Source organism: Argiope bruennichi, chromosome X2, assembly GCF_947563725.1.
Source record: "Argiope bruennichi chromosome X2, qqArgBrue1.1, whole genome shotgun sequence".
Lineage (NCBI taxonomy): Eukaryota > Metazoa > Arthropoda > Arachnida > Araneae > Araneidae > Argiope > Argiope bruennichi.
The window spans coordinates 12727979-12755438 of NC_079163.1; the positions used below are offsets into that span (position 1 = coordinate 12727979).

General features: G+C 27.1%; 1 protein-coding gene across 1 annotated transcript in view; it reads left to right on the forward strand.

Moving 5' to 3' along the window:
- The first annotated feature begins 12193 nt into the window (after nucleotides 1-12193).
- The window catches only part of LOC129960361 (glutamate receptor 1-like), a 547350-nt gene continuing 532083 nt past the window's right edge, over nucleotides 12194-27460 (forward strand). Inside the window, exon 1 of the mRNA XM_056073766.1 lies at nucleotides 12194-12361. Within this exon, the coding sequence (XP_055929741.1) occupies nucleotides 12238-12361 (124 nt within the window). The 5' untranslated portion in view covers nucleotides 12194-12237. The remainder of the gene's footprint in view (nucleotides 12362-27460) is intronic.

Sequence of the window (27460 nt, forward strand, 5' to 3'; positions counted from 1 at the left end):
TTTATCTAGTTTCTATCAAATTTCAAAGCCTTTTTTCCTTCTACACCACAAATTTTCTATCCGTAAAATCCTTTTTGAACTATTTTGATAGAGAAAGAGTTGCAAAAATTTTCAAGTATTATTTAAATTTTATGAATAATGACATTCTCGTAAAAACTTTATTACTTCTGTAGACTGGATGTGTTGGGATAAAATGCTTATATAAAAGTATCATGAAAATACAATGTGACAATTAGGATACTTATTTTGATTGGAGAAAATTTATTCCATATCTTCAGTATTTAAATCCTTATAAGTATTTTTACTTTTTTGTCAAAGACAACTAATTGTTCAAATGAATCAGTAAAATCGATATAGAATCTCATTCAGAAATTTTTCAGGAGAAAGTTTATATATTAAATTAAAAATTCTTACATTTTGTTAAAATTTCAAAAATAGTATTTAAATTACAATTCCACTTTCAACTTCGTGTCATTCTATTACCTTTATATACAGAATTTCGTGAAAGGTAATTTAGTGCACTTTAGATTGTTTAAAACCATATTCAAACGACGTGGTTGGCCACAAGTGATGAACATTTGAATTATTTAACGTTTCTAAAAGGCATGGTATTCGTGATGTTGTTAATTAATAGCTTCAATTTGAGTTCCATAAAGTAAAGCCGTAGACCAAAAAATTTTTTAAGGAAAAACCTCATACATAAATTATTATTTATAAAATTAAAGCATATCATGATATAATTTTTTGTATTTATTACCATTAAAAATTTTTTTTTATATTTTACATTATTATTAACATTGAATATTTTCCGAGGTTTTCGCATCTTTATTCTCTAGTCACTTTCTCAGATCTTTAAGGGCGACGGCGGCTTGGTGGTAAGGTCTAGGGCGTCGGCGAGGAGGGTTTCAGGTTCGAAACCCGCTTCCATTGAAGAACTATCGTGTAAGCGGGTCTGGTGAGCTTTAAATCCGTGGGAGCCAAACATCCATCCCGCGGGTGTGGTGTGGAAGCTTAGAGAGGGGTGTAAGCTCTGATGTGGTCCTTTTCATTTGACCACTGCTCAAAATTACGAGGTCTGTCCTAATAAAGCCCTAGTGTTAATTTAAAAAGCGACGTTAATGTAACCAAACTAAACTTCTCAAATCTTTGGTCGTTTATGGTACAGTAATAGACTCTGTAAGTAATATAATCGTTCGATTTTTAACTGAAAATGAAGTCAATCAAAAATTATATTATATCTGACAGTACGAGGACATTTGTAAATAAAATAACATTGAAACGCTTGTTTTTTTAAGTCAGCAACATTCATAAAAAGATACGAAATTTTTACTGTCTCATCCCCTTCCCTTCCAAGGTAAAATGTTTGCTAAGTCTCCGTTGGGAAGGGATGGAAATTTTTATTCTAATCTTAAATCAGATGACAAAAACAACTCCTAATTTGAAGACAACCTCACTTTCCAAACTTCCGAATCGTAACATCGTTTAAAACTCGACTTCAGGTTTAACTTTCATCATGGTGTTTTGGTTGAATCAAATTTTGAAGACTCAAACTTCTAATTAGATATTCTAATCAAATACTGAACACTCGTAATTTTCCATTTGGCCACTGAGGCTCATTTAGTCTACTAAGACATTTTAAATTTATACATTTTTATTTATTTAGTAAATAAATAATAACATTGATTATAGCGAATAATTTATAACCGAACTGAATTTCACATTTTGGCGTTATATAATGATTAAAGGATGATTAAATTAAATTAAAGGATGAAAATTTAAATCTGATCATTATTTCTCCAATAAAAAGTATCCTTTGCTATAATATAACATTTTAAGCTTTGAATTTAATACAGCACGGTTAAAAAAAATACTATTTAGCTAATTAATGATAATGAAGTAATCGGCATTTGATTCTTTCCTCTTCAAATTTTGATTTGTTAATGTTTTCGAAGATTCAATAAAAACTGCGAGATTTTGAAATTTAACTCATTAGCATTCAAAGAAGAGTCAAGTCTTTTTCGTTTACTTTTCAAGGATATTTATTGGAAAAGAGATTCGCCGGGAAAATCTTATTTTAATTGGATAGTTCTCTTTAAAAGTGGTTACAAAATATGTGAATTTCCGATAGAAACTGAGATGAGTGACTGGTAATTAGTATATGATCTTAAATTATATTCGTTCACTCGAGTGAAAATAAATGAAATTTCATAATGTTACTTATAATAAAAACAGCTGAGGGATAAAATGGTAAAAGTAATAAGTATTAAAAAAAAGCAAAAAAAAAAAAAAAAAAGATTTTTGCCTATATCAATACAACATTTATTATTTTAACACAATCTTAGCAGTCTTTTTTGGAACAATAATAAATTTTTATGATGAGATAATAAAATATTTTTTATATAATAAAATATGTTACATTACTTGTTCTTTACTTTGACCATGTTTTAACTTTTTAATACAAATTGTTTAAATTACATACAATTTTGTAGCATTTTACATTCATTTTATTAATTAATTGTTTTTGAATTTCAGTAACCTATGTTTTGCTAGGTTCTTAAATCGTTCACCAAGTCAACCACTCTAAAGTCCTCTTTATTTGCTCTTCTAAAAATATATGACTTTGCGATTGAAACTGAAATGAGTGACTAGTCAAGGCATACCAGATGCTTTTCCTATTTACCTTGCTATTCAGTACCACTCATTCTGACACGTCCATGTGAATTTTTAACATTTATATCATTTACCGTTTTTAGTTGCCAAAAATATTTTTAAAGAAAAGGGTAAATTGTACTGATTATATAATTTTTAAAATTGCGAATTCTCCGCATGTTTTTGTTAGTACAGAGTGACCCAGATGCAAAAAAAAAAGAACTTTCAAAATCAATAATTTATACACGTATGAAGATATAAAGGCATAATTTCCATACAGTAATATTTCATTTTATTTGAATTCGTTGTTAGAATTTGAAGAACTAACATTTTAAATTATTAGATGACTCTACAGTTGGTGTAGTAATATGTTGTATAGGCAGAGACTTTGGGTTTAATAACTTCTTGTAAATATTCTATGTATCATCCTCTACTTAGGAGCCCAAAGATGGTGTCATGTATTTTTCACAGAAAACTCCCTGATGAGAATCATTATGGCGAAAATATGAAATTAAGGATTTGGAAAAAACAGTGCTTGAAAGTCATTTGTTGCATATAGCGTATTCGCTCTCTAGAATCAAAGATTTGAGATACGTCCCCTCCACACTTTTATGCATGTATGGAGATAAAAAGGCATAATTTCCATGGAGTATTGCTTCATTTTAATATATATCGTTATTAGAAGAATTAACGTTTTAAATTATAACATTTTAAATATGTCGTATAGGTAGAGACTTTGGGTTTAATAACTTCTTGTAAATATTCAATGTATCGTCCTCTACTTAGGAGCCCAAAGAAGGCGTCATGTATTTTTCACAGAAAACTGCCTGATGAGAATCATTATGGCGAAAATATGAAATTAAGGATTTGGAGAAAACAGTGCTTGAAAGTCATTTGTTGCATATAGCGTATTCGCTCTCTAGAGGCAAAGATTTGAGATACGTCCCCTCCGCACTTTTATGCATGTATGGAGATAAAAAGGCATAATTTCCATGGAGTATTGCTTCATTTTAATATATATCGTTATTAGAAGAATTAACGTTTTAAATTATAACATTTTAAATATGTCGTATAGGTAGAGACTTTGGGTTTAATAATTGCTTTTAAATATTCGATGTATCATCCTCCGCTTAGAAGCCCAAAGGAGGAGTCGCATCTTTTTCACAGAAAACTGCCTGATGAGAATCATTGTGGCAAAAATATGAAATTAAGGATTTGGAGAAAACGGTGTTTCAAAGTCATTTGTCGTATATAGCGTATTCGCTCTCTCGATACAAAGAGTTGAGATACGTCTCTCTTCCCCATTTATCATTCGAAAAAGGATTCCTTTAAATGTTATTTATTAGTTTTTATTCGATTTAAAAAAAGTTTCAACCATATGATTCTTAATTAATTGGTATTAACAATGCTTTATAGGCTGAACAGAAAATAGTATTAGATTCAGTTATTTAGCTTAAAGTATTACAAAAAAAAAAAAAAATGTTATCTCTTCTTTTTGCACCCAAGCGAAAGAAGACAGTTTGGAAATTTCTACTTGATTACTTCATTCAAAGTCTTATCTTATATAACACAATACTTCATCAACTACAGAGCTATTTGGCGGAATTAATTGTAAATTGTAGTACCTATAAAATTTAGTTTCATTTTAAAGAAATAAAAAACCTGACCCGCTCTATCCTTTCATTGGAAGCGACATTTTTTTCTATTTTTTTCGTTTGCGAGATTCTGGATCTACTTTATACAGTTTGACCAAAAGTATTACAAACATGATACAAAAATAAATTTCGACACTAAAAGGAGGTTCTCCATTTTTTTGAAGCCCAAATTCATTTAATTATATTGTAACAAAGTTTTCTGCAAATGAAAAAAAAAATTGCAAAATATTTCTAAGATAAGTTGGAAAGGAACAAACAAAAACCGTCAGCCAAAAAATTTAATTGACTCCAAGAATAAGCCTCAAATTCTGAATGAATTTCTTACTTTTTTAATATCCAAGAAGGCTTTGATTATTTTTAAGTCTTTTAAGATGAGAATTTTTGATTTTAATAAAAGTGATTAAATCATTCACAGAAGAATGTTTAGATACAAAATATGTAGTCATTCATTGGTTTCAAACACAAAACTGCCGAATTCTGAACCAGCTACAGTATTTCGTGTACACTCTTAGTAGGTCGAAACAAGAAGGCATTCCCAAAGTAAGATGGTATCTAATTAGACATTAGAGGAAATTTGTATGTAGGGAGATTGAGACAGTCATCTAGTTAACCTTGGATAAATAGAGTTCGCTGTACTATAAAAGTCAATTAATCGAAATTAGTCGCATTTCGCCTTGGGGCTCTCCAAATAATGTTCTCTGAATATATATATATATATATATATATATATATATATATATATATATATATATATATATATATATATATATATATATATATATATATATATATATATATATATATATATATATATATATATATATATATATATATATATATATATATATATATATATATATATATAATTTTTTTAGCCTTCTATTTAAATAGAGAATCAAGAAATAATAATTTGGAACATTTCTGGTTATTTCAATACATGTAAAATAACACCTAGCAAGATATCTCCTAAAATAATCACGTGGGTTCAATTTTTGCTTTTTAAAGTCAGTTGATATTTTATCTCAAATATAAAATAATTCATCAACTATATGCATGCGTCAGACGCATCATTGTAGACAAAGGGACTAAACTGTGAGTCCAGAAACAAGGATCTCCCCTTTGGGGGACAAAAAAACCCTGATTAGGATATCTTATTCAGCCTCCATAAACCAAATATTTAAGAAAATTATCTACTCTTAAGGTTCTTTATTAGAATTTGCTATATTGTTATTCTGAATTTAGCCTACTCTCAGTTATTATTAATTAATGCTCTAATACTTCTTTTATTTTTCAACCTTAGGGGCGCCCCAAAATTTTACAGACGGCAATGGGATCAAGGATATTTTATCCCTTGAAAGGGGGTTACAATTCTGCTTTCACACAGGCTATAATGACTTTTCTTGTCACTGAAATTTTATGATATATATTCCTCCAGATGAGGTTTTCAAAATATTATAAAACATATCAAGGATGATTCTAAAGCATGCGACAACATTTAAGTGTAAATCAGGCATATAGAAGCAAATAATTGTTGCAATCGAACATTGGGTCGCAAACGCAAAGGATGATCCTTAGAGGGGACTCTTGCCAATGAATTAAGTAAACAGACAAAAATCTCCCTCCTTCCAGAATACACTACATGAAGTGATCAACACAGGTTTGATGAGGTCCAAATCTAATATATAAAAATGAATTTTTGTTTGTTCGTATTTTATGCACTGCCGTGCTGTTCATCCAATTGGGATAAAACTCTGCCAGTTTATTGTTTGGAACCTCGAATATCCATGTTTTTCCCATGGCCGGTTGTATGTTGGATGCTCACGTGTAGGACAGCCAAGAGACTTATTTGTTTTTGCTGAAGACAGAAAAACAAAAAATATTATCTGCCTTAAAGTATAATTGAATAATAAAGTCAAAAAAGTGGAATAAATATTATTTATACTTCTCCTTTATATATTCTTCAATTTCAATGAATATATTCATTGTCGACAAGAATAAATATCATTCTTTCTATCATCTCTAATTAAATATTCCTAATTAAATTCAAATTTCAAACGATATTTCCAAAATTATTTCTTCTGCGGCAGCAATGCACCGGATACCAGCTTTATAATAAAAAACCAGTCTTCGCATTTGTATCAGACAGTTTCAAATTCAAAATCGGATTAAGTCAAAACACACCTTGTAAAAGCCTTAATACTCTAGGAAAATTACGAAGGCCATGCAAGGGCAATATTTCGATTTGCCTGTCGAAAACCTGTATTTGACCGCCGAAAAGGATGGCGTTCACTTTCACGCAAGTCAGAAAGTGCCTGTCGAAATATTTGTCGTTCCTGAAATGCACCAATCATTTCCGACCGAAGCGGCGTCATAGTTGGCGCGGAAAATCGGATATCACTCTTCTTTCGAATTCAGATCTTCAATGCACGCCAAACGCAATGCATAGTCACCGGGGAAAAAGTCAAAAATTCCATCAAAATTTAATTCTGTTAAATGAAAATGATTTAAATTTAATTCATTTTCATTCAGCGTTCATTTGTGTTACTTTCTGACGGCTATTAACTTGTTAAATTTTAGTTGCTTTTTCTTTTTTACATAATTTTAGTTTGAGATTTGAAATTATTTTTTAATTCTTTCTAACATGGTGATTTATTTCCTGTGGACTTTATATAGCTAAATATTTAATGTATCGTAATTTCGTTTTTAAGCCATTTAATGAAGAAAGGGCATTACCAAAGGGCATTTTATTTTGTGAACCATATTATAAAAATATTTTGCGTCTTTCAGATATTTACTAAAAGAAGTATTTTTGGCAGAGCAGCTAGAAATAATTAGAAGAACATGAGCTGATTGCAACTCTAAAAAAATTAAATAAATAAATAATAATAATAATAAAAATCGAAACGTACTGAAGGGATTTGTTCAATTTGTCAAGTACCTTTGTGCTAAGTCCCTCTTACAAAAAGACCAATTTTAAAATATTTTGTATTAAAGATTAATTGAAAATAATATTTTAATACATTTGAAAAATGATTACAATTAAATTTACCTACTGTAATAACTCAATATTCTAATTTTTATCTGATGTTTATTTAAATTCTAACCGTTAGATTTGTTTCAAAAGTTACAAAAATTTGATATCAAATGGTGAAATATCGATTATATTTATTATTAAAAACATATATTAGAAAATTATTCAAATTATGGTACAAAGTATGTTCTACCCCTTAAAATATAACAAGAATTTTTTTTTCTAAATTTTAAATGTTATGTTAAAAATTGATTTTAATGTAAAAAAAGTCATCGAATATAACAAATTTTTATTTGTGTTGAAGAAGATAATTTATTTTGCATAAATTCTAATTTTTGAAGGATTTAACGAAGAAAGATAAAGATGTTTTAAGGAAAATTCTAGCTGTATAGATTCTTCAAAAAAAGTATTCAAATATAAATAAAGACAATTTTACTACGAAAAATATAGGTTATTCAACTAGAAAATAGAAGCATATTACTATACGTAAAAAGTATTCCAATATTTTTATATATTTTTTCAAATTACAAATGAAAAGATTAAATCAAAAATGCTAAAGACAAAATTCAGCTTCTTCCATAATAAAATCCTACAATTTCGTAAAAAAAAAATATTGGCATAATATGAAACATATTATTAAGACTTAAAATAAGTGAGAATAATATAAAAATTATAAGTGAATTAGGTATATTGTTTGGTACAACAGTCAGCAATCATTAATTTCGTTAGAGTTAGTAATAAACAAAAAAAATGAAAATTTATTCTCAGCCAAAATGAGTACTAATTTATACAATCTAACGTGTATTATATATCTGTTGATGTAGGCATATATTTTGTTGCTAATGAGCAACATCAATAGTATTGAAATAGGTGCAGAAGGTCTTTCTAACATCTTTTGCTAACTGAGCAGGTGAGTTGATTGAACCATTTAAAGGGCCATTTTTTTCTAGTCATATTATGTTAAAATATTTTTAGGTTTGAAATTATAATAAGAAAAGGGATTCATTTAGCTTATTAGATAAATTTAATTTGATTAATTAATTAATTTGGTTAATTAATAATTAAGTAACAAATAAAGACACATCATTTTGTGTGAGATAAAGAACTTAAGATCCAAGTTTCTGACTTACTAAAAAAATTTGTCAGAACTTATGCCAACCTACATAATTTCATGCAAAGATTGATAAATTTGGTGGGAAGCATACTTCCCACGGCCTTAGAAAGGGTTAAAATGTGATAACAAGAATTAAAACTAAAACCAAAAATGAAAATGAAAGACCCACGAAAATATACGGGAAAAAAGCAATGGAAAATGCCTAAGGTGCAATAAAAAATTATCATATCGAGCCTTGCGTTTTTGGGATTGTCAGACTGAATACTGGTATCCCCGCCTTTTCCACTGCATGTCATCCCCATCGTCGTCATGCTAAAAGCTGTCAGCTCAAACTCGCTCTTCGTATTTTCTCCTAGTGTACTTACTACCCGCTTAAGTGGATCTGTTGTCCTTTACGAGTTAAATGTTCTCTCACTTGTGTGGCGTGAAAATATGGAACAAAGGGATATTAGCTGATATTCCTCCTCAAATCTGACCATAGTTTAACGCAATAAGGTAGGTCAATTCTAAAATAGTTTTCGTATTGTTTCAAAACGTAGCTTAATATACTTAAATTAAAGACAATGGTAAATATTATCTGTCATGAGAATTTATGAATACATTTTTTAAAGTAACAATCGAGTGCTTAAAAAGTATAGACATTGAAATGAACAATCTCCCCCCATTTCCTTAAGTATTTCAGTTTTAGGAAATTTTGTCCTTTAGAATTAAAAAAGAAAGCAAAAATCTCTAATATTTTTAGACTCTAGCTTTAGATCTTAAATTTGGCTAATATTTTGAAAATTCTTCTCTAAGTAGAATATTCAATACTAGAATGAAAATAATAAGATTATATTTGGACTTATATTATTTAAAATATTTTATGGCTGAAATGCTCTGATCATATTTGCTTACTGAGCGTTAATGCTAAACAAATGTTGCCTTGTTTAATATCAATGCCAAACCGAAGCAAAAATAAACATCTGAAAACAATTTAACAATATATGAATTTCTCCTTAATATTAATGTCTTGAATCCTTTTTCTAGATACAGAAATACATCTAGAGATACATATACAAGATCATAAATTTTTATTATCTATTAAGATAGGGGATTTTGTTTTTGAAGCTGACTGTTCATAGAATTCATGTTCACTAACATTTGCTGCAGATGCCAAGTTCTTTCCTTTCTTTATTACAAAGATATATAATCACTATTTACCTTTTCTTGATTATTTCAGAAGTTGTCGCAAATAAAAAATTGTTGCACCGCTATGACATACATAGAATTCATTATATTTATGGTTCAGCTATTCTATTGTAAACTATCAATACCACTTTTTTAATATTTTGACAATATTTAGAATATCCGTTACCATAAAAAAATATCACGAAAAACAAAACTTTTTGATGAAAGAATTTTAAAATGAAAACCATCGGAAAGTCATTTTTTGAGAATATTTTAACCAAAAATACTTTAATGGAATCAAAAGCAAATCTCATTTTATTTAAATCTATTTCGAGCTAATATACCCTTTCTTTCTTTTATTTTTCTACTATTTAGTTTGCAGTCGAGCAAACTGATATTTGCATAGAAGATTAATCATCCTATTTTCCTAGCATTGCAGCTGAATCAATTGATAATTTCATAGAGGTTTCAATATTCTATTTTCCTAGTTTTGCAGTTGAGTCAATTGATAACTGCATAGAGGTTTCAATATTTTATTTTCTTAGTTTTGCATTTGAGCAAGCTGCTAAGTGCATAGAAAATTCATTATCTTAGTTTCTTCGTTTTGATGATACGAATGTTTGAAAAATGTCAATGAATTTCTTTCTGTTTTCGTGCAATGGGCATCCTTCACCTTCTGAAATGTTGGACATTCTTTGTGCATAGCACAAAGAATGTCCAACATTTCAGAAGGTGAATTTTTTCCTTTACTCTTATATTTCTTATTAAGAAAAGTTGAATTAAGAATAAAAATAAAGAATTGTTTAAAATAAGTACATATTATAACTTCTTAGCCTGTATCTTCTTAACTTGTATTAACAATTACGACAATAGATCAGTAAAGCGATCCAAATTTTTATAAATGATGATGAAATAGCTAAAATATTTGGTATGCTCTGAAATACTGCGAAAAAGTATATTCTGGAAGGCTTATAAAATTTCCAAGAAAATGCTATTTGTGAATTGCAATTGCTACAAAAGTAATACTACTAGCAATTCTCATCATTTTAAAAAATAGGTGAAATTTATTTATTTGAATAATATTCTTTGAACAAAACGTATTGGGATTTTAGTATGCTTCTAGTTGAACCATTCAATAATTGTTACAAAATTTATTATTTCAAAGGGTAAATTTAATTTCAATTATTATTTTTTCTCGAAATTTGATATGGATCAAATTTTAAATGTAAAATTAAAAAAAATTATTATTTATTAATGCATAGTATTTTAAATTATTGATTTTGAACACCTATTAGAATATAATAAAATATAAGAATAACATTACAAAGAAAAAAATGCTAACTTTTTTAGTTTTCCTATCCGACATAATATTTTATTCTTTATAACTGAAGTAGATTTCTATTGTAAAATCTTCTGTTTGACCATCAACTTTTCATTCAGGTTCATCATATTCATTCATTCGGCATTCATAATTCATCATTAGAGTTTGGATGTATTTGAATTACTCCGTATCAGCTGTAAACATTTCTTTCACCATGTTTGTTTCACAATGACTTTTAATTCATCATTTTCTTTCATTCATGATTCACCATAAATATTTAAATGCACTTGAATTCTAGCAATATGGAAAATTGTTGATTTATTTGCATATACGAATTTTGTATTAAATGAATAAAATTAAAATGTGAACAAATTTGTCTTCTGAGAATAAAATGGTATTATTCATTAATACATTTAAAATAAAAATCCTAACGAAACGAATATTTTAAAGTTGTTAAATTTTATTGTATTTTAAAATAAATCCTTGCAACTCATATACTGAAATGTTTAAATACTTATTTAAAAATAGATTTGGTTCTGTCTCTAATTTTATTATAATTTGCTATTTTTTTCATATAAGATGAAATTTCAGTTAAAATCTTTTCAGATTACTTTTTTCCAGTTGAATTAATTGTAAATTGTATTTTTTTAGAAATAGAGAAATTTATTATTTAAAGAAATAGAGCAATTTATTTTGATTTTCACGTTGAAAATAATCAACAATATCAACAGTAGTGGTTAAATCAAGTAAAAAAAATTAACAATTACAATAAGAAAAAGTTTAGAACTTCTTTATTTTTATTACCTACTTTTGTATTTATAACTTTTGTATAAATTTTAAAAGAGCACCCGACTTATTTCATTCTGTACGCTTATTATTTTCATTACAGAAACTTATTACCAAATGAAAATAGAGAGGATATTATTACGTAATCATTCAGGGCTTTTTGCTTTTATTTTTTCATTTTATTATGACACAAACTCACCTAAATAAAAATAAATTTTGGAACTATCTCACATGTTCGATCCTGAAAAAGGTGAAACTCCTGTATGCACGTAACAGGAAAAAGTCAATACGCAAAAGACACCACATTTTTTTTAAACATTGATTTACGGTGATATAATCAGAAGACACTGTATCATTTTGGCGTAATTATTGCCCTAGTTTGGCGCGTTTTCCAAATCTGTGGTAACCCTGGGTCGGTGTGCGTAAAGTTGATCGGAAGCTGTGTTCGTTGGGCGGAGGGCGGTGCAGTTCGTACGGGTTTCTGACAGTAGCCGCTCCGGCCTGGCCGAGCAGGATGAACAGGAAACTTTCTCCCAGCACTCGCCGTCCTATCTTCGGCCAGATGTTCACGGGGAGAATCGTGATTACCACCTGTATGCTGGTTGTTATTTATGCGGTTCCAGAAAAAATACCAATTGGTAAGATAATTTTTTTCAGTCGTAATTATATAGAATTTCTTGCCAACTCAATTTTAATTTATATAGGAATAATTTAACCAAACAGAAATCAACACGTTCAGAAGACGAGTATTTTATTTCTTTGGTTGAGTAGATATTTTTTGAGTCAATTATACATATCTTAATAAAATGATTGTCACTTTTTCTGCTCTTTAATATACAATAACAATTGAAAAATGCGGTATACCTAGACTAAATGTTTTTGTTTAGAAAAGATAATAATTTTTTTCACCTAATATTCTAAGTACTTCAAAATTTCATTTAAAATGCAAAAAAAAGTAGTAAGAAAAGATCTTTTTTTACAACACATTTAGTAATTAAAGGAGTTTTTCACAGAAAACAATTCTAAAATATAGAAATTTTTGTATTCTGCAAGTGGAGAGTTTATCGCGAGATGAAAATATCAAAACATAGAATAATATTTAAATGTTATTTTGGTATTTTACCGAAAACTCAAAAGTTAAAATTTTTTATATTACTCTAAATTTTTAGTCAATATTGCACTTATAAATACAAGTGGAAGATACTAGTTAATAAAATGAGTGTAGAGCATAGCTATTGGAAGACATGGTCTTTGTACGTTATCAATAATTAATTAGATAGTTATGGATGACTTGACGATAACTTTTACTAATAAGAGGTAACATGCAGTTTGATGACGCATGTTACATTGCACATTTCGAACAAAATAAATAGTTGAGGAAGTTTAGTCAGAAATTTAAATTGACGAAGAATTCTCGATATATAGGAATGAAACTTAGAGGCACTATTTGAGGCAACAAGAAAAAAGGCTCTGAATATTTTGTACACCTGAAGAAAATTCGATGATATTGCTTCCTTAAGCAAAAATTCATTCATTTTTTTCGCATTGTTGATTGTAAAATAATAAGTTAAAATAATTGGCTCGAATATAACTGGATGACTTTGATAACATAAAGCATATATAAAAAAATCAGTATTAATATAAATTTAAAACATAAATAATTTGAATAATTTTTTATTAGAGCGTAAGTATGATAAATTTAATTATAAGCCAACTTTTAGGTTATACTAAATATGTACATTTCTTTCCAACTTAACTTTCAGTTACAATCAATTTATCGTTTACAATATCTTCTATAATTTTTTATTGCATTAGGATTATTTATTAAACTTCTCCATGAAAATGATGCGTATTTTCCTTTAAAAGAAAATTTGGAAACTTAGAAATTACCTAATATTCCATTTTTTTGTAAATGTTTGAAACCTGCATATTAGATGTAGTTAAGCGATGTTTAAGTAATTTAACCCTTTTTTAATATTTCTGTTATATTAAGAATCGTAAAATTCTACACCATTTACACCAGGGAGGGTCCACAAACGCGATGCGCAAAAGTCTTTCCGCACATTAGATCGCTTTGGTACCGATTCCGAAAATCTGAGCTATTTTACGCAGTTTCAAATTGAAGAAATAAGTGTTTTTATCTATAAAAACACCCACTTTATGGTCTGCCATTATATCCTGATCCTTTTACATTGTGAAACAGCATATTATTTTTTTTTATATTAGGCGTTATGTACTTTTGTTTTTAATGAAAATGATTCATGATTCTTCTTTTTATTGTTTAAAGCGATTGCAAGAAATCGACTCGCTTCTTAAGATACTATTTGCTTTTATTGATACTATTTTCTAATTCTTAACATACTATTTGATAATTGTCATTTTAAATGAATGAAAATAAATATTATGATTTTTTCTGTTTTATTTATATCTATGGAGCCTTGTTTTTTTCTTTGTTTAAACCTTTTTCTCCTTGGACTCTAAATTAAAAGACAGAAAATTTATTTTTATTATGAATATTTCTCCTTTAATTCGGTCCCGAGAAAGTTGTTTGATTGCTAAGCTGAGTTTTTAAAGTTTTCTAAAGGTTCGCAAATTCAAGATTAAAAAACGGCTTCAGAAAATCAGTTGTTGTAATAATTTTATGAAAAATTTTACTCTAATATAATAACTTTTTTGTACTGCTGTCGTACGTTCGATGTTTTCCAAAAATTCGAAAGACAAAAGCATTTTACTCATCTCTGAAAAATCTTGGTGTTAAAAAAACTTACATTTTCAAATGCGGAAGAAAATGTAAATTTAACATTTCAAATGCTCGAAATTGCTCTCAAAATTTGAGCGAGAGTGATTGTTCTCCTAAATTGAAAGTTGGATTGCTTGGTATTCCCACAAGAAAAGAAATTGAAACGAAAAGCTGTGCAAAGATTACGTTAGCCGCCAGACGAGAGAGTATCCAAATCTGAAAAGCGTAAACAACTGACGTCTCGTAACATTTGAAAATATGTTTTGGAAACTCTGTATAAGTTATCGTAACTGAAACAGAAATTTGAGGATAAGAGTACGGTATTTCGTGTTGAGTCTCAATCTGTTTTACAATACCAAGAAAAACAGATTGTTTCGTTGAAGAAAGAAAGTTTAAAAATATCAAATACTTCAATGAAAAGACAGATAAACTTCAAACTTTATCTTTAGAATTTTAGGAAAATTATTTTCTTAGAATTAAATTAAATGCTTACTAACAGAAAAAAAAATGTTGGAAATGGAAAAAAAAACTATTATATGCATAGTCATTACTTTAAAAGCTGTTTTAAGAAGATGTTAACAAATTTTTAAGAGATATTCTTGTATTCCTTATATCAAGAGTTTAACCATGAAAATATGGATTAAAAAAATCATTTAAATAACACCTTGATATATTGTATGATGTGTTAGCATTAACTTTTCAAGCTTAATGGTTTATTTAATGAACCACTTATATCATATTAATGCTTTTTAGCTTAGTTTTTAAACCCTTAATTGAAAGAAAAATATTTTTAAACTTTAAATATATATATTCTTTATTAAATGCTTTAAAAATCAATGCCAATATTAATTGAAAATAATTGATATAAATGGTTCAGGAAAGGGACCACCGCGCTTGAAAGAGTGAATAAAAACTCATGCTTCCAGATTTTCTTGCAAAGAATCGGAGTCTTCTATTTCGATGCAATGACTTGTGATCACAGAATTTCATACAATCAGAAGAAAGGCCGCTTTATGGGTACTCGTTTGAATGTTCAAGTTATAAAATTAATAATTAAAATTTATTCATAAAATTTCATTTGATTTATATGGTTAAATGTGGCACTCAAAATAAAGTTAAAAAAAAGACATCTACAGAGAAGGAAGGATATTTCATACTATCAGCCTTCTAAATGGAATTACTACAATTCAATTATAATTTGGCCCTAATCAAAAATATATAACTATTACTAATAGATACTCTGTTTAGAATATAAAATAACTAATTTTGCAATAATTTATATATAGTGTAAGTACTAATTACCACATTGGTCAAAAAGTTTGAAATTATATAAATATGTGTATGAAAATGTAATATTTAGGAATTGTGCATGTGAATTGTGTATATACACATACGTAATTCGATTGAAATCTGTATAATGAAAGCAAACATTAAAAAATAAATAATTTTGATTCATGCTTATTCAAAATTATGAATTAGTTTTAAGAAGGTTGTGAATTGTGCATATACACATACGTAATTCGATTAAAATCTGTATAATGAAAGCAAACATTAAAAAATAAATAATTTTGATTCATGCTTATTCAAAATTATGAATTAGTTTTAAGAAGGTTGTGAATTGTGCATATACACATACGTAATTCGATTAAAATCTGTATAATGAAAGCAAACATTAAAAAATAAATAATTTTGATTCATGCTTATTCAAAATTATGAATTAGTTTTAAGAAGGTTGTGAATTGTGCATATACACATACGTAATTCGATTAAAATCTGTATAATGAAAGCAAACATTAAAAAATAAATAATTTTGATTCATGCTTATTCAAAATTATGAATTAGTTTTAAGAAGGTTGTGAATTGTGCATATACACATACGTAATTCGATTAAAATCTGTATAATGAAAGCAAACATTAAAAAATAAATAATTTTGATTCATGCTTATTCAAAATCATGAATTAGTTTTAAGAAGGTTCTCAAAAACAGTTGATTTAGTTTTTAGTTAAATGATACATTATTACTTAAACTAATCTGTATTTAAATAATTTCAGGTAAAATTATTCCTAATCATTCTGGTCCTTAATAATCGTCCACATTTTAACTTAGAAATGGTTTTTGCTTTTAAAGTTTCGGGGCTATAGACATAATTATTTCTTCATTTCTTGCATAGAAGTCATATCAGGAAGACCGATAATGAGTATTATTAGAATTTTCTTTTCTATATACCACATTTTTGTTATTTCATAATGTATGTGTGACTCTTTAAAAAATTTTCAACAAAAACATTTGACTTAAAAAGTTTTACTTTTGTTAAAAGAGCTTTCAAATTATCCATTTATTCAGCAAAATAACATTGGGATGAAGAACCGCACTCCCAGTCTTAAATCATCAATGCATCTTTGAGCCTAACCTTGCGACTCTTAAAAAACCTTGATTTACATCTTCTTTCCAAATTTACTTGATCATTTTCCTCATATTTTATTGTTCATGTTATTTGATCGATTATTTATTCCATCAGAGATGAAAGAAAAAGAGGTTAAATGAACTTGTAAGTATCAGTATAAATTTTTACGTTGTAGAAATTTATAGAAAGCTGAAAAAAGATAGCTGTCTTTTCACAACATTTTATGTAATTCTGGTTAATAAATAATATTAAAATATTTCTCCTATTAGCAACTATATCTCTTTAAAAAACTAATTCAGCATTCTATTTGTTTTCTTCGTGAATTTTTAATTTGTTGTACAAATAATGTAAATACGAGGGAAATTCATTTGAGGTTCTTCAAAAAGGCATAAACTAAGTTTATAATATTAACAATTTCTAATACTGATTATTTCGCATATTGAATAAATTTTACTTCTGAATACGTGTGAAGATTACATGCAACTTTTGAGATCCTTTATAGAGTAAGTATCACATTTTCTTTATAGAACCGACAGCATATATTATTACTCAGGCTTTCAGTTGTGACGTAAACACCAAAAGTGTTCACTGCAAAAGAAGCTTTTGAGTTTGTATAGATTTAAGTACACAATATATTTTGTTAAGCTTCGCCGTATAGAAGAAGAATGCTATTAAGGAAAACTTGTCCAAGATAGAGATAAGATTCAACTGATTACACTATATAAAACAGTAATATATTTTCAACTCCTTAATTGAAAATGGTATCTAAGAGATTCTATCGTGTGCAGTGTCTTTAATCAACAGTTTTATGTAGAAAGTAATTTCGACTTTTATCAGTAAATACATTTCTGATATTTTAAAAGATAATAATCGATTTTGTTGCGTGGGGTACAATTATGAAAAGAGGAGCTTCGATAAAAATATTGGTCTTTTAGTTTTGAATTTTTCTTGTTTTATAACATATAATGTGGTTGTGACCATTATTGTACTATTAGTTAGACCATTTAGTATAAGAATAATTAACTTAAACCCGAAAGAGCAAAAAAGATTTTTAAAAACATTAAAAATCTTCGTTATTGTATAAACAATTCAATATATTAGAAAAAACACAGTTTCTAATTTCATAGCATATTCACTTAACTGTCAAGACTTAATGATGAGAAAATCCCATATATTTGTAATGGTGAGCTGTTATTATAAAATAAAATAATAAAAATAAAAATAAAATTAATAAAAATGAGTACTTTTTCATCTTCTCTTCGTACGACTGTTTTTGTAGTAATTGTAATAAAACCATATTCAATATCCTTTGAAAAATAATTGGTAAAGAGAAGAAATTACAATGAGACATTTAAAAAGGAATTTTTTTTATATTAATTTGTTTTCTGAAAAGACATCTTTAGAGGTATATAAAAAGTAACAAACAATATTATGTAATATAGTAAGAACTATAGGATAAAAATTTGAGTGAATTTGATGTAGATATTTTATCCTGAATGAGTTAAATTATTAAAATACTTTTATTTTCTGCTTGCAAAGGTAGTTTACTAGCCCAGATTAAACAGATTGTTTAAAAAAAAAGCAGTATAAATATTTATTAGCTTATTTTGCATAAATTCAGGCTGTATGTATAGAGTTTTATTTACAGTAAAAAGACTATTAAAGCTTTCAATAAAATTTCCTTTTACTCATTATGATAAAATTATTACTTTCAATAAAATTTCCTTTTACTTGTTCTGATCAATAAAATTTAATTTTATTTGGTTCATTTCTTTGTTAATTGTATTTATTTTTCTTTAAAGAATCTGGTAAACTTTGCCATTAACAATTTAAAACTAACCACCAACTAACTGAAACGGGAAGTTCCTTAATGTGATATCCTTAGCATTGCGGTACTGCATTATTGCGAATTGTTTTATTGCGTTCTATATATTATATATATATATATTTATTGCTACTGATATATATATCAATATATTATCATTAATATATATATATATATATATATATATATATATATATATATATATATATATATATATATATATATATATATATATATATATATATATATATATATATATATATATATATATATCAATAGCAATAACTATGTATAGCGTTATATATATTCATTTCTATTGATATATATTAGGTGCATTGCGATTTCTACCTTTAGATCTCATCTACTACTCTTTTGTGTTATTAATGATTCATTATTAACTAATTAATAATTTAGGGTTACATATTTGCGAATATATAATATCAATCTGTACTCTATCGATATTGTAGCTATATTGTAGCATGTTCCTATGACATGGTCGATCTTCAATGGCAGTTGAGGGAATCTGTCACTGCCAGTATTATTTTTTCATATAAAATTGAAAAAAATAAATCAACTATGAAATCAGTAAAATAATTCTGATTAATTAGAAGAAGTATATCCAGCTGTCATCAGTTATTGTATTGTTTCAAAACGTGATATCTACTATTCTTTGACTGTTTTATTGTGTATCATGAGTAATATAGTAGAGCGGAATTGGTGTATTTGAATAACAAACAAGAAAAAATGTATAATGTGCTATAATTTATTGTGAGTATTTAATTAACTTTCAAGATAAATGTTTAAGTGGATAAATTTAAGTATTTCTTTATAACATTCAAGCACTTTTATCCACATATATATATCACAATTTAAGTTTTCAATTTCGAAATATATACCAGTCTTCACTGTAAAACAAAGTTTCATAAATAGTATTATAATTCTCCTGTAGGAGTATGCTCTACAGTATCAGTGTATAAAATATCCAATAATTTGTAAATATTTCATGGCAAATAATGAATGTCTGAATTTGAGTTCGACTACAATCCCCTGAGAGCCGTAATGATTTGATACACCCTTTAGACTGCAAAGAGTTTGATGGTTAGAATGTCTGCCAACTACTGGAAATACAACTACAATTAACAACTTTTACTCGCATAATAACTTCCGAAGTATTAGTTTTTTTTATAGCTTATATGTTTCACGATTCTGATGCGAAATCCTTTTATTTCAGAATCAGCAATGATTCTCCCTTACAGATTTGAATATTCTGATTTTATCTCATACATAATTTTTATTAAGAATCGCATCTCCAAACTGCTTTATATTATGTGTTAGAATATGCAACCATTGTCGTAATTATGGCATTTAAACAGCAATTCCATCAATATAGCAAATTCTCAGGAAAGCAATTCCATCAATCTAGCAAATTCTCAGCCGAAGTAGTTTAAACGCAAAAATAGCCTCCTGAAAGATACGGAGATAACTTAGTAACATTTTATAAACATGCGGACAAAATTTTTCAGGACATCATTTGGAATCCTGATTTTATATAGAGAACAGTTTTATGATGTAGTTGTTAACGAAACAAATTTCAGAGCTTTTCACTATTTTAAATGAATCTATGTTCCATTTTATCATATTTTGTGAAAAGAAATTTCGTTTGATTAGTGTAACTAATTAATCACTTCTCACCGGCAGTAGCTTGGTAATAATTTTTTGAAATATTTATGGATTGATAAAATTTATTCCTTCATTCTGCGATGTTATTTTTTTATGAAAGTGAAAGTTTACCCTTATAAGAAAGGGGCGAAATTTTCTGAAAACTGACATTAAGAGTAAAATAAAAATATACTTCATCATACAATATAATTTTAATAAATGCATGAGAAATCATTAATTTATTTCCTCAGTACCGGTTTCACTTTTGGGAGACACTAGAGAACAGTTTTTAAAATTTCTTTTACATTAATTTATATACTTTGAGATTTAAAAATAATATATAATATTTAAATAAATTTAATTTCGTTATTTACTACTGCGAAAGACTATGATTTCTATAGGATGAACACATTTTCTCAATAAATAAATTACTATAATACAAAATATGGAATACTTCTTTAACATTTTTCTGTTATGCTTTGATATATTTAGAATCAATTATCACAAATAATAAACTAAATTCATGATCCAAAATTTTGTTTTAGGAATGATATAATTATCTTAGTAAAAATTTCTAGCTATCTTCATATTCATTGCAATATGTATGACCTGAGTAATACAAATTCTAAATCAAACTGATTTTTATTATAATTACATTGATCGTTAAATTCGCAGATTTACATATGGAAAATACATTGCAAATATAAGCGTTTACATAAGGGCACTTATAAAAAACAACATATCTAACAACTTTCTATCAAATACCTTTTAATTTTATTGCCCACGTTAATAAATACCCGCATTTTGAACAACTTTATTTGACATTCATTCCTTGTTTTTTATAAATATATTAAAGCTTAATATATATATAAACACACGGCGATTTTTTAACAACAGATAAAAAGATATACACATGCACCTACATTATTTTTACTAAATATGTATTTTTAATATTTTATAGAATTTCATATGATAAAAACCACTTACATTAAGTTAATAATGCTCTATTTCTCCCATGTGAATTCGATTGTTTGAGCTAATTTATTTATCTTATAGCGAAATTCAATAAAATAAGCGTCAAACCTTTATTTTCTGCTTCAAAACCAATTATCTGCCTTCTAATAGCATCAAATTTAGTGATTATTCATGACATTAAGCGTGCAAATTACATTAGATGATCTTAAAATTTCATCTAAAATTACTTATCAATAAACATAAGCAATGAAGGGTCGTCATCGGTCGGGGAACAATTCCCTAGGGATTGTCCCAGTTTTCGCAGGCCCTTATGTGTTGCGATTAATGCATTTTTAAGTTCAAATATTCAGGAAGTGAGTTTTCTGAATAAGAAATGCTGAAAGTGATTCTCTCTGCTTAACCATTTAATCTTCAAATTTTGCATTCTATATATTTTTTTTAACTATCTCATTGCTTTTTAAAAAAAGAAAATACATTTAGTTTTTTTATCTTTAAGCGATTACTTAAACAAAAGTTTTATCTTAAACAAACTGAACATCGTTTTTATTGATATGAATTTTTTAAATGTGAAAATGAATATCAAGAACTTCATGACGTATTTCTTAAGGAATTTTAATTTTTATTTCGCTTTCAAATTTATATTGTAATGAGAAATACTTTTTTAGTAAATGAGAAATACTTTTCACGTCTTTTTATTAATTTATTTTGTTAATTAGAAGAATTGAAAATAAAATTCGAAAACAAAAATGGATATTAGAGATAAAAAAAAATTCAATGAGATACGCTCATATCTGGCTAAATCTTTCTTAAGCAATGATTTCTTAAGTCTTTCTTACGTTAGAATTTCAGATTTATCTAAATTTATCTTATCTTCTTATTTTCTTATCTCTGTCGAACTTAAGAAATTATACCTTTTTTTTTTTAGCTGTCTTTGCTCCTTCGGCGATAATTAAATCGTGATAATGAATTACCTAATTAATGAAAGCAGTTCTTAAACTTTATTAGCTCGCTCTAAAGTGAAGGAAATTTAACTTTGATTTAAAATCTTGTCTAAAGCAACGAATTCATTCAGAAATTATCGTTTCGAAAAGTTAATGGATGAATAAATCTTGAACATTTGTTTTGTAAATGAGTTTATAATTAACAGAAACATTACACAATTCTTCTAAAATTTTAAATTGCAAATAAAAATTTCTTTTTCTACTATGTGTTTAAAAAAAAATTATGGGACAAACTTTAAGGGAAAGGAAGACATACAGAAACTAGTCAGTTTTGCAGCAGAATGAATAGTAAAAGGGGGAGATTTTTTGTTGGTGAATAAAGTAAAGAAAAGAATATGCCAGGTATCCATTTGGGACCCCATGTTCTATCATAAAAATGACTTATCTCTGTGTACCTGATCTACTAGTAAAGTTTGTACCATGATTTTAGAATCTCTCTGTATATTTCTGTTTGTAGATTTCTGGAATTGTAATGAAATTAAAAAAAATTGCAAGTTAAAACATTCGATGGATCAATGCAATTAATGATAGATAATTATTAAAGGGAAGGGAAGGCATACAGAAACAAGTCAGTTTTGCAACATAATGTATAGTAAAAGGAGGAGATTTTTTGTTGATGAATAAAGTAAAAGAAGAGAATATGCCAGGTATCCATTTGGGACCTTATGTTCTACCATAAAAGTCACTTATTTCTGTATATCCGATCTACTAATAAAGTTTTTTTCTATGATTTTAGAAACTCTTTGTATATTTTTGTCTGTAGATTTTTGGAATTGAAATAAAAATTGCAAGTTAAAACATTCGATGGATTAAAACAACTAATGATAGATAATTATTAAATTAATCGTGTTTATCAATTATTGACTGCTTTCAGTGTAATCAAAAAATTTGATAACTCATTTCAATTTCATAAAATACTATTATATGTAAGCATTAAATCACATTAAAGTTATTTTGACTACATTAACTATTGAGGGTAAAAATGGGTGTATTTTCGCAATTGTAACATAATTTAACGATTTTCACATTTGTAATCGTAGTCTGATTTATTTTTGAAGCACTCAAAATGATCTTTTTTTTTTCCTTTGAAAGTATATATCTAATTATTAGAAAAGAATTTACTTTCAAAAATAATAAAAGTGAAGTTTTTAATTAAGCACAGATATATTTGTTATTGATGTATTTCCATGAATAATTCGAATGAGGTTTTTTTATAAATAAGGAGAAATTTTTACTTTGTCGCTTCTTTTCTGCGAAATCGAAATAATCCGATCTGAAGTAATCCGCTCACAGCTCTCAGAAAAGATCATCTTTTTTTTCGGAAGAAAAGTGACTGGTTTTATCAAGTTTGGTTTAGTTATAGTTTGACTTTTTCTCTTTGTTCTGATCCTTTATTTTAATAATGTAACATTTGTTTCACTTGGAATGAGACGAAGTAATAACTGTATTGTTTCTAAAAATTATACTCCTGTAATTAATTATTTGGATATTAATTGTTTTCAAATCTCGATTTATGTTTGAATGAAATTGTTGGATTATTCAACATAAATTGCGCAAGGTTGTAATATAGTTACAATGAAAATACAGCTCCCACCCGTTCTTTCTGATGGTAAGTCGGATGTTTCAATCAAACAGGAAATGCAAAAATTCAATATGTCTATTATAATTACAAAATTTATATTTTAATGTCATAAGTCGAAGAAAAGAAGATTTATTTCAAAGGTTTTATTATTCAATATAAATTGCATATTGTTTTAACATTTAAAATGTTGATTGATTCTTATATCATCAGATACATTGATGATAAAAAGAATTTATTTTGTTTATTAAACTTCTATTAATATAATTACAATGAAAATATAGTTCCCGCGTGTTTCTTCTGACAAAACGTAAGTCGGAATTTTCATTCAAACATGAAGTACAAAAATTATATTTTGTACTTCATACAGTACAAAATTTATATTTTGTTGTTATAAATCAACTTTTGTTGTTATAAGAACTTGATTTATTTCAAAGTTTTTATTATTCAATATAAATTGCGTATGGTTTTACCATCTAAAATGTTGATTGATTCTTATATCATCAGATACATTGATGATAAAAAGAATTTGTTTTATTTATTAATCTTCTAATTCTCTAATTAAGCTCGTTGTTACGCTTATATATTTTCAATGTCTGTTTCATGAGATACATAAGTGTCTTTTCTAAGATATCAAACGCTGATCATAATGCGTTGTCTAACAATTGTAAATGTATTGATTACAACAACTAAAGTACTCCAATAGCAGTTGACCTTTTTATTTTTTTTTATACAAAATAATATATTACTCTTTCAAAACTAATTTTTTTAAATATTTTTTTTTGTTCAACTGTAATTTTTTATTTCCTCGTATGCGAAGTACGCAAAGATAAAGGGATAAAGATAATCGTCAAAACATTCGAACTCGAAATTTCGACGAATCTCCACGTTTTAGACCTTCCTGTTTCCGAAAGACACATTTTTAAAATTTTGACTGTCTGTAGTTCTCTCTGCCTGTCTGTGAACACAGTAACTCAAAATTGCTTTGAGCTAAATGTATGAAATTTGGTAAATAGTTTTAGCATCAAATTTGGCGATTTCTGTCAAATCTTGAATGAAATCCATTCAAAGGAAGCCTACCTGTCTGTCTATCCACATCTGTCTGTCTATAACAATAACTACCAAACTAAAGGAGCTAAATGGATAAAATTTGATGCACAGATATTGCATCTTATATGTAGATCTATATAAAATTTGGAACCAAATTCGTCAGTTTATGTAATTTTATATGAATGTAAATGCGATAACTAACAAAAACAACAACACTATGATTTAGATAAATGGAATTTGGTATGTTATCTTGTGACACAATTGTAATTCTGTATCAAATTTTGGTTTCGATAATTTTACAAAAAAGACATTCAAAATTTATATTCATCTCTCTGGAACTTGTATATTAACCGCATCCCCGCCAAACAAAATTGCACAGATTACCTGTTAGTACATACTTTAATAGAAATTGTCCGCCAGTGGTATGAGTTAATTAATGCACAAATACCGGCTTTCTTTACTATAACACTATGAAGTCTGTAACTTTCATGTGCGGAATTCTGTAAATAAAAATCTGAGCACTCGTGGTATTCATAACCTTTCTCATGGTCTGCAATTTTTGGCGGGCATGGAAAGGGTGATACTATAGTCTATGCGAGAAAGTTTCGGGAAGATCACTTCCACCAGTTGTCGAAGCTAAATTTTTATTTTTACCTGCTTTTGCACCAGTGAAATAGGAGCTTATTAGATATAAACATTTTTATCGTTTTAAACGATGTTTCATTTATTAAATTACTATTTCAAAATTAAGACGCAATAAAAGATTTATTAAATTTGAATAAAATTTCTCTACTACAGACAAAAAATACCTATACTACAGAAATAAACCTAATTTACGAAATGAGCAAAAGTAGATTAATGATGTATCAAAGCAATAGCACTTTGAAAAAATAAAGGCTATACATAAAGCATGTCTCTTAAATAATTATTAGAGACCTACAAAAGTTGGCACGCAATATTTTCATTATAGATTTGAGTTTCCTGAAAGCTTTAAGCCTTTTATTGAAGTCGATCAATTCATACATTAGTAAACAACAATAAACTGAAATGCATTTCTGAGCTTTTAATTAACTTAGGGAAAAGATTTCTATTTGGAAATTTTTTGAACATTAAATTTATTATACTAAAATATAATGATTTGAAAGAAAAAAAAACTGACTTATTGGTTTGTTTTTATTTTAATATTTTGGTTTCGTTTATTGGAGAGTGTAGCCATGATGTAAAATTTAAGATGATAAACGATGCGTTTTTTATGTATGAGTGTTTCAAAGTTATCCTATAGTCTCCAGATTGTTCTAATATAAAGCCGTTTTTATTTAAAAATAATTTCCAATAATTTGTCATTTCAGAGTGCTGCATTTCTGCTTTGTAGTGTTTATTGACGTGCTTTCTTGAATACAATTGAAAGAGTGTAGAATCTGTATTCTAAATAATCTTGACGCAAAGATAATTTAAAATTCGCTGCATTGTATCCTGATTTTTTAATCTCTGAGAGAGTTTTTTTTAATTATTTTTTATGCCATTTATTTCTGATATAATTATTTTCAATAAAATTTAATGCAATCAATTCTTTTAAGAAAATATCGCATATTATATTTAGAGAAAAAAGTTTAAATTTTGAATTATTATCGAGAACTTTTGAATGTTAAAGATTGTACTAATAAGACTAAAGCTGATAAAGGCGTTATTTTCTTGTATGCTTCAAAATTTCAATCTGATTTTTGCTGGGTGGAATGTTTTTGAAATTTGATTCAATTACTTACTTTGTGTTTTTCGACTGAAAAAGCTAGTAAATTTATTAAACTTGAATTATAATTCTATTTCTTCATTTTTAAAATTAGAAAATCGAAGTAAATATAAAATGGCACAAATCAAGCAAGTATTTTCTCTTTTATTATATTGTTATCTTAATTATTATATGGTTTTCTATAAGATGTTATCGAATCAAAATTTCATTTTTTGGGATAAAATTGATAGTTGATTTAACGTCCTTGGAAAAGGAAAATTAACTAGTTTAAGTAAAAGTATAAATGAATAGCAGCGATGCCAGAAAGAGAAACAGTGAAACCCAAGTTTGATCTATTTTCTTTTCTATACAAGAGATCGTATAAAAACAATTTTAGTAAATCCAAAAATATTCACTAAAAATTCTCATTTAGAGATAAATTTGCTTTTTTGGAAAAAATCTTTCATTTTTGCTTCCTCTACAAGAGATCGAGAAAAAAAAACTGTTTTAGTAGATTGGACAATATTTATCAAAAATTCTCTTTTAACGCTAGATATGTTTTTCTGAGAAACGTCCTAACATCAAGGAAAGCGAAGTTCCGACATTCAAATGTTTTCGAGTTACAGCTATAAACCATTTTTTTTTTTAAATTCAGAACTTAGTTTCTAAATACGTTTAACTGCTTAATAAAAAACGTACCTTTTTTAAAAACATCTCAGATTATCTGATAAGAAAGTAAATTAAGAAATGTGAAACATTGTAATCGCTATGAACAAT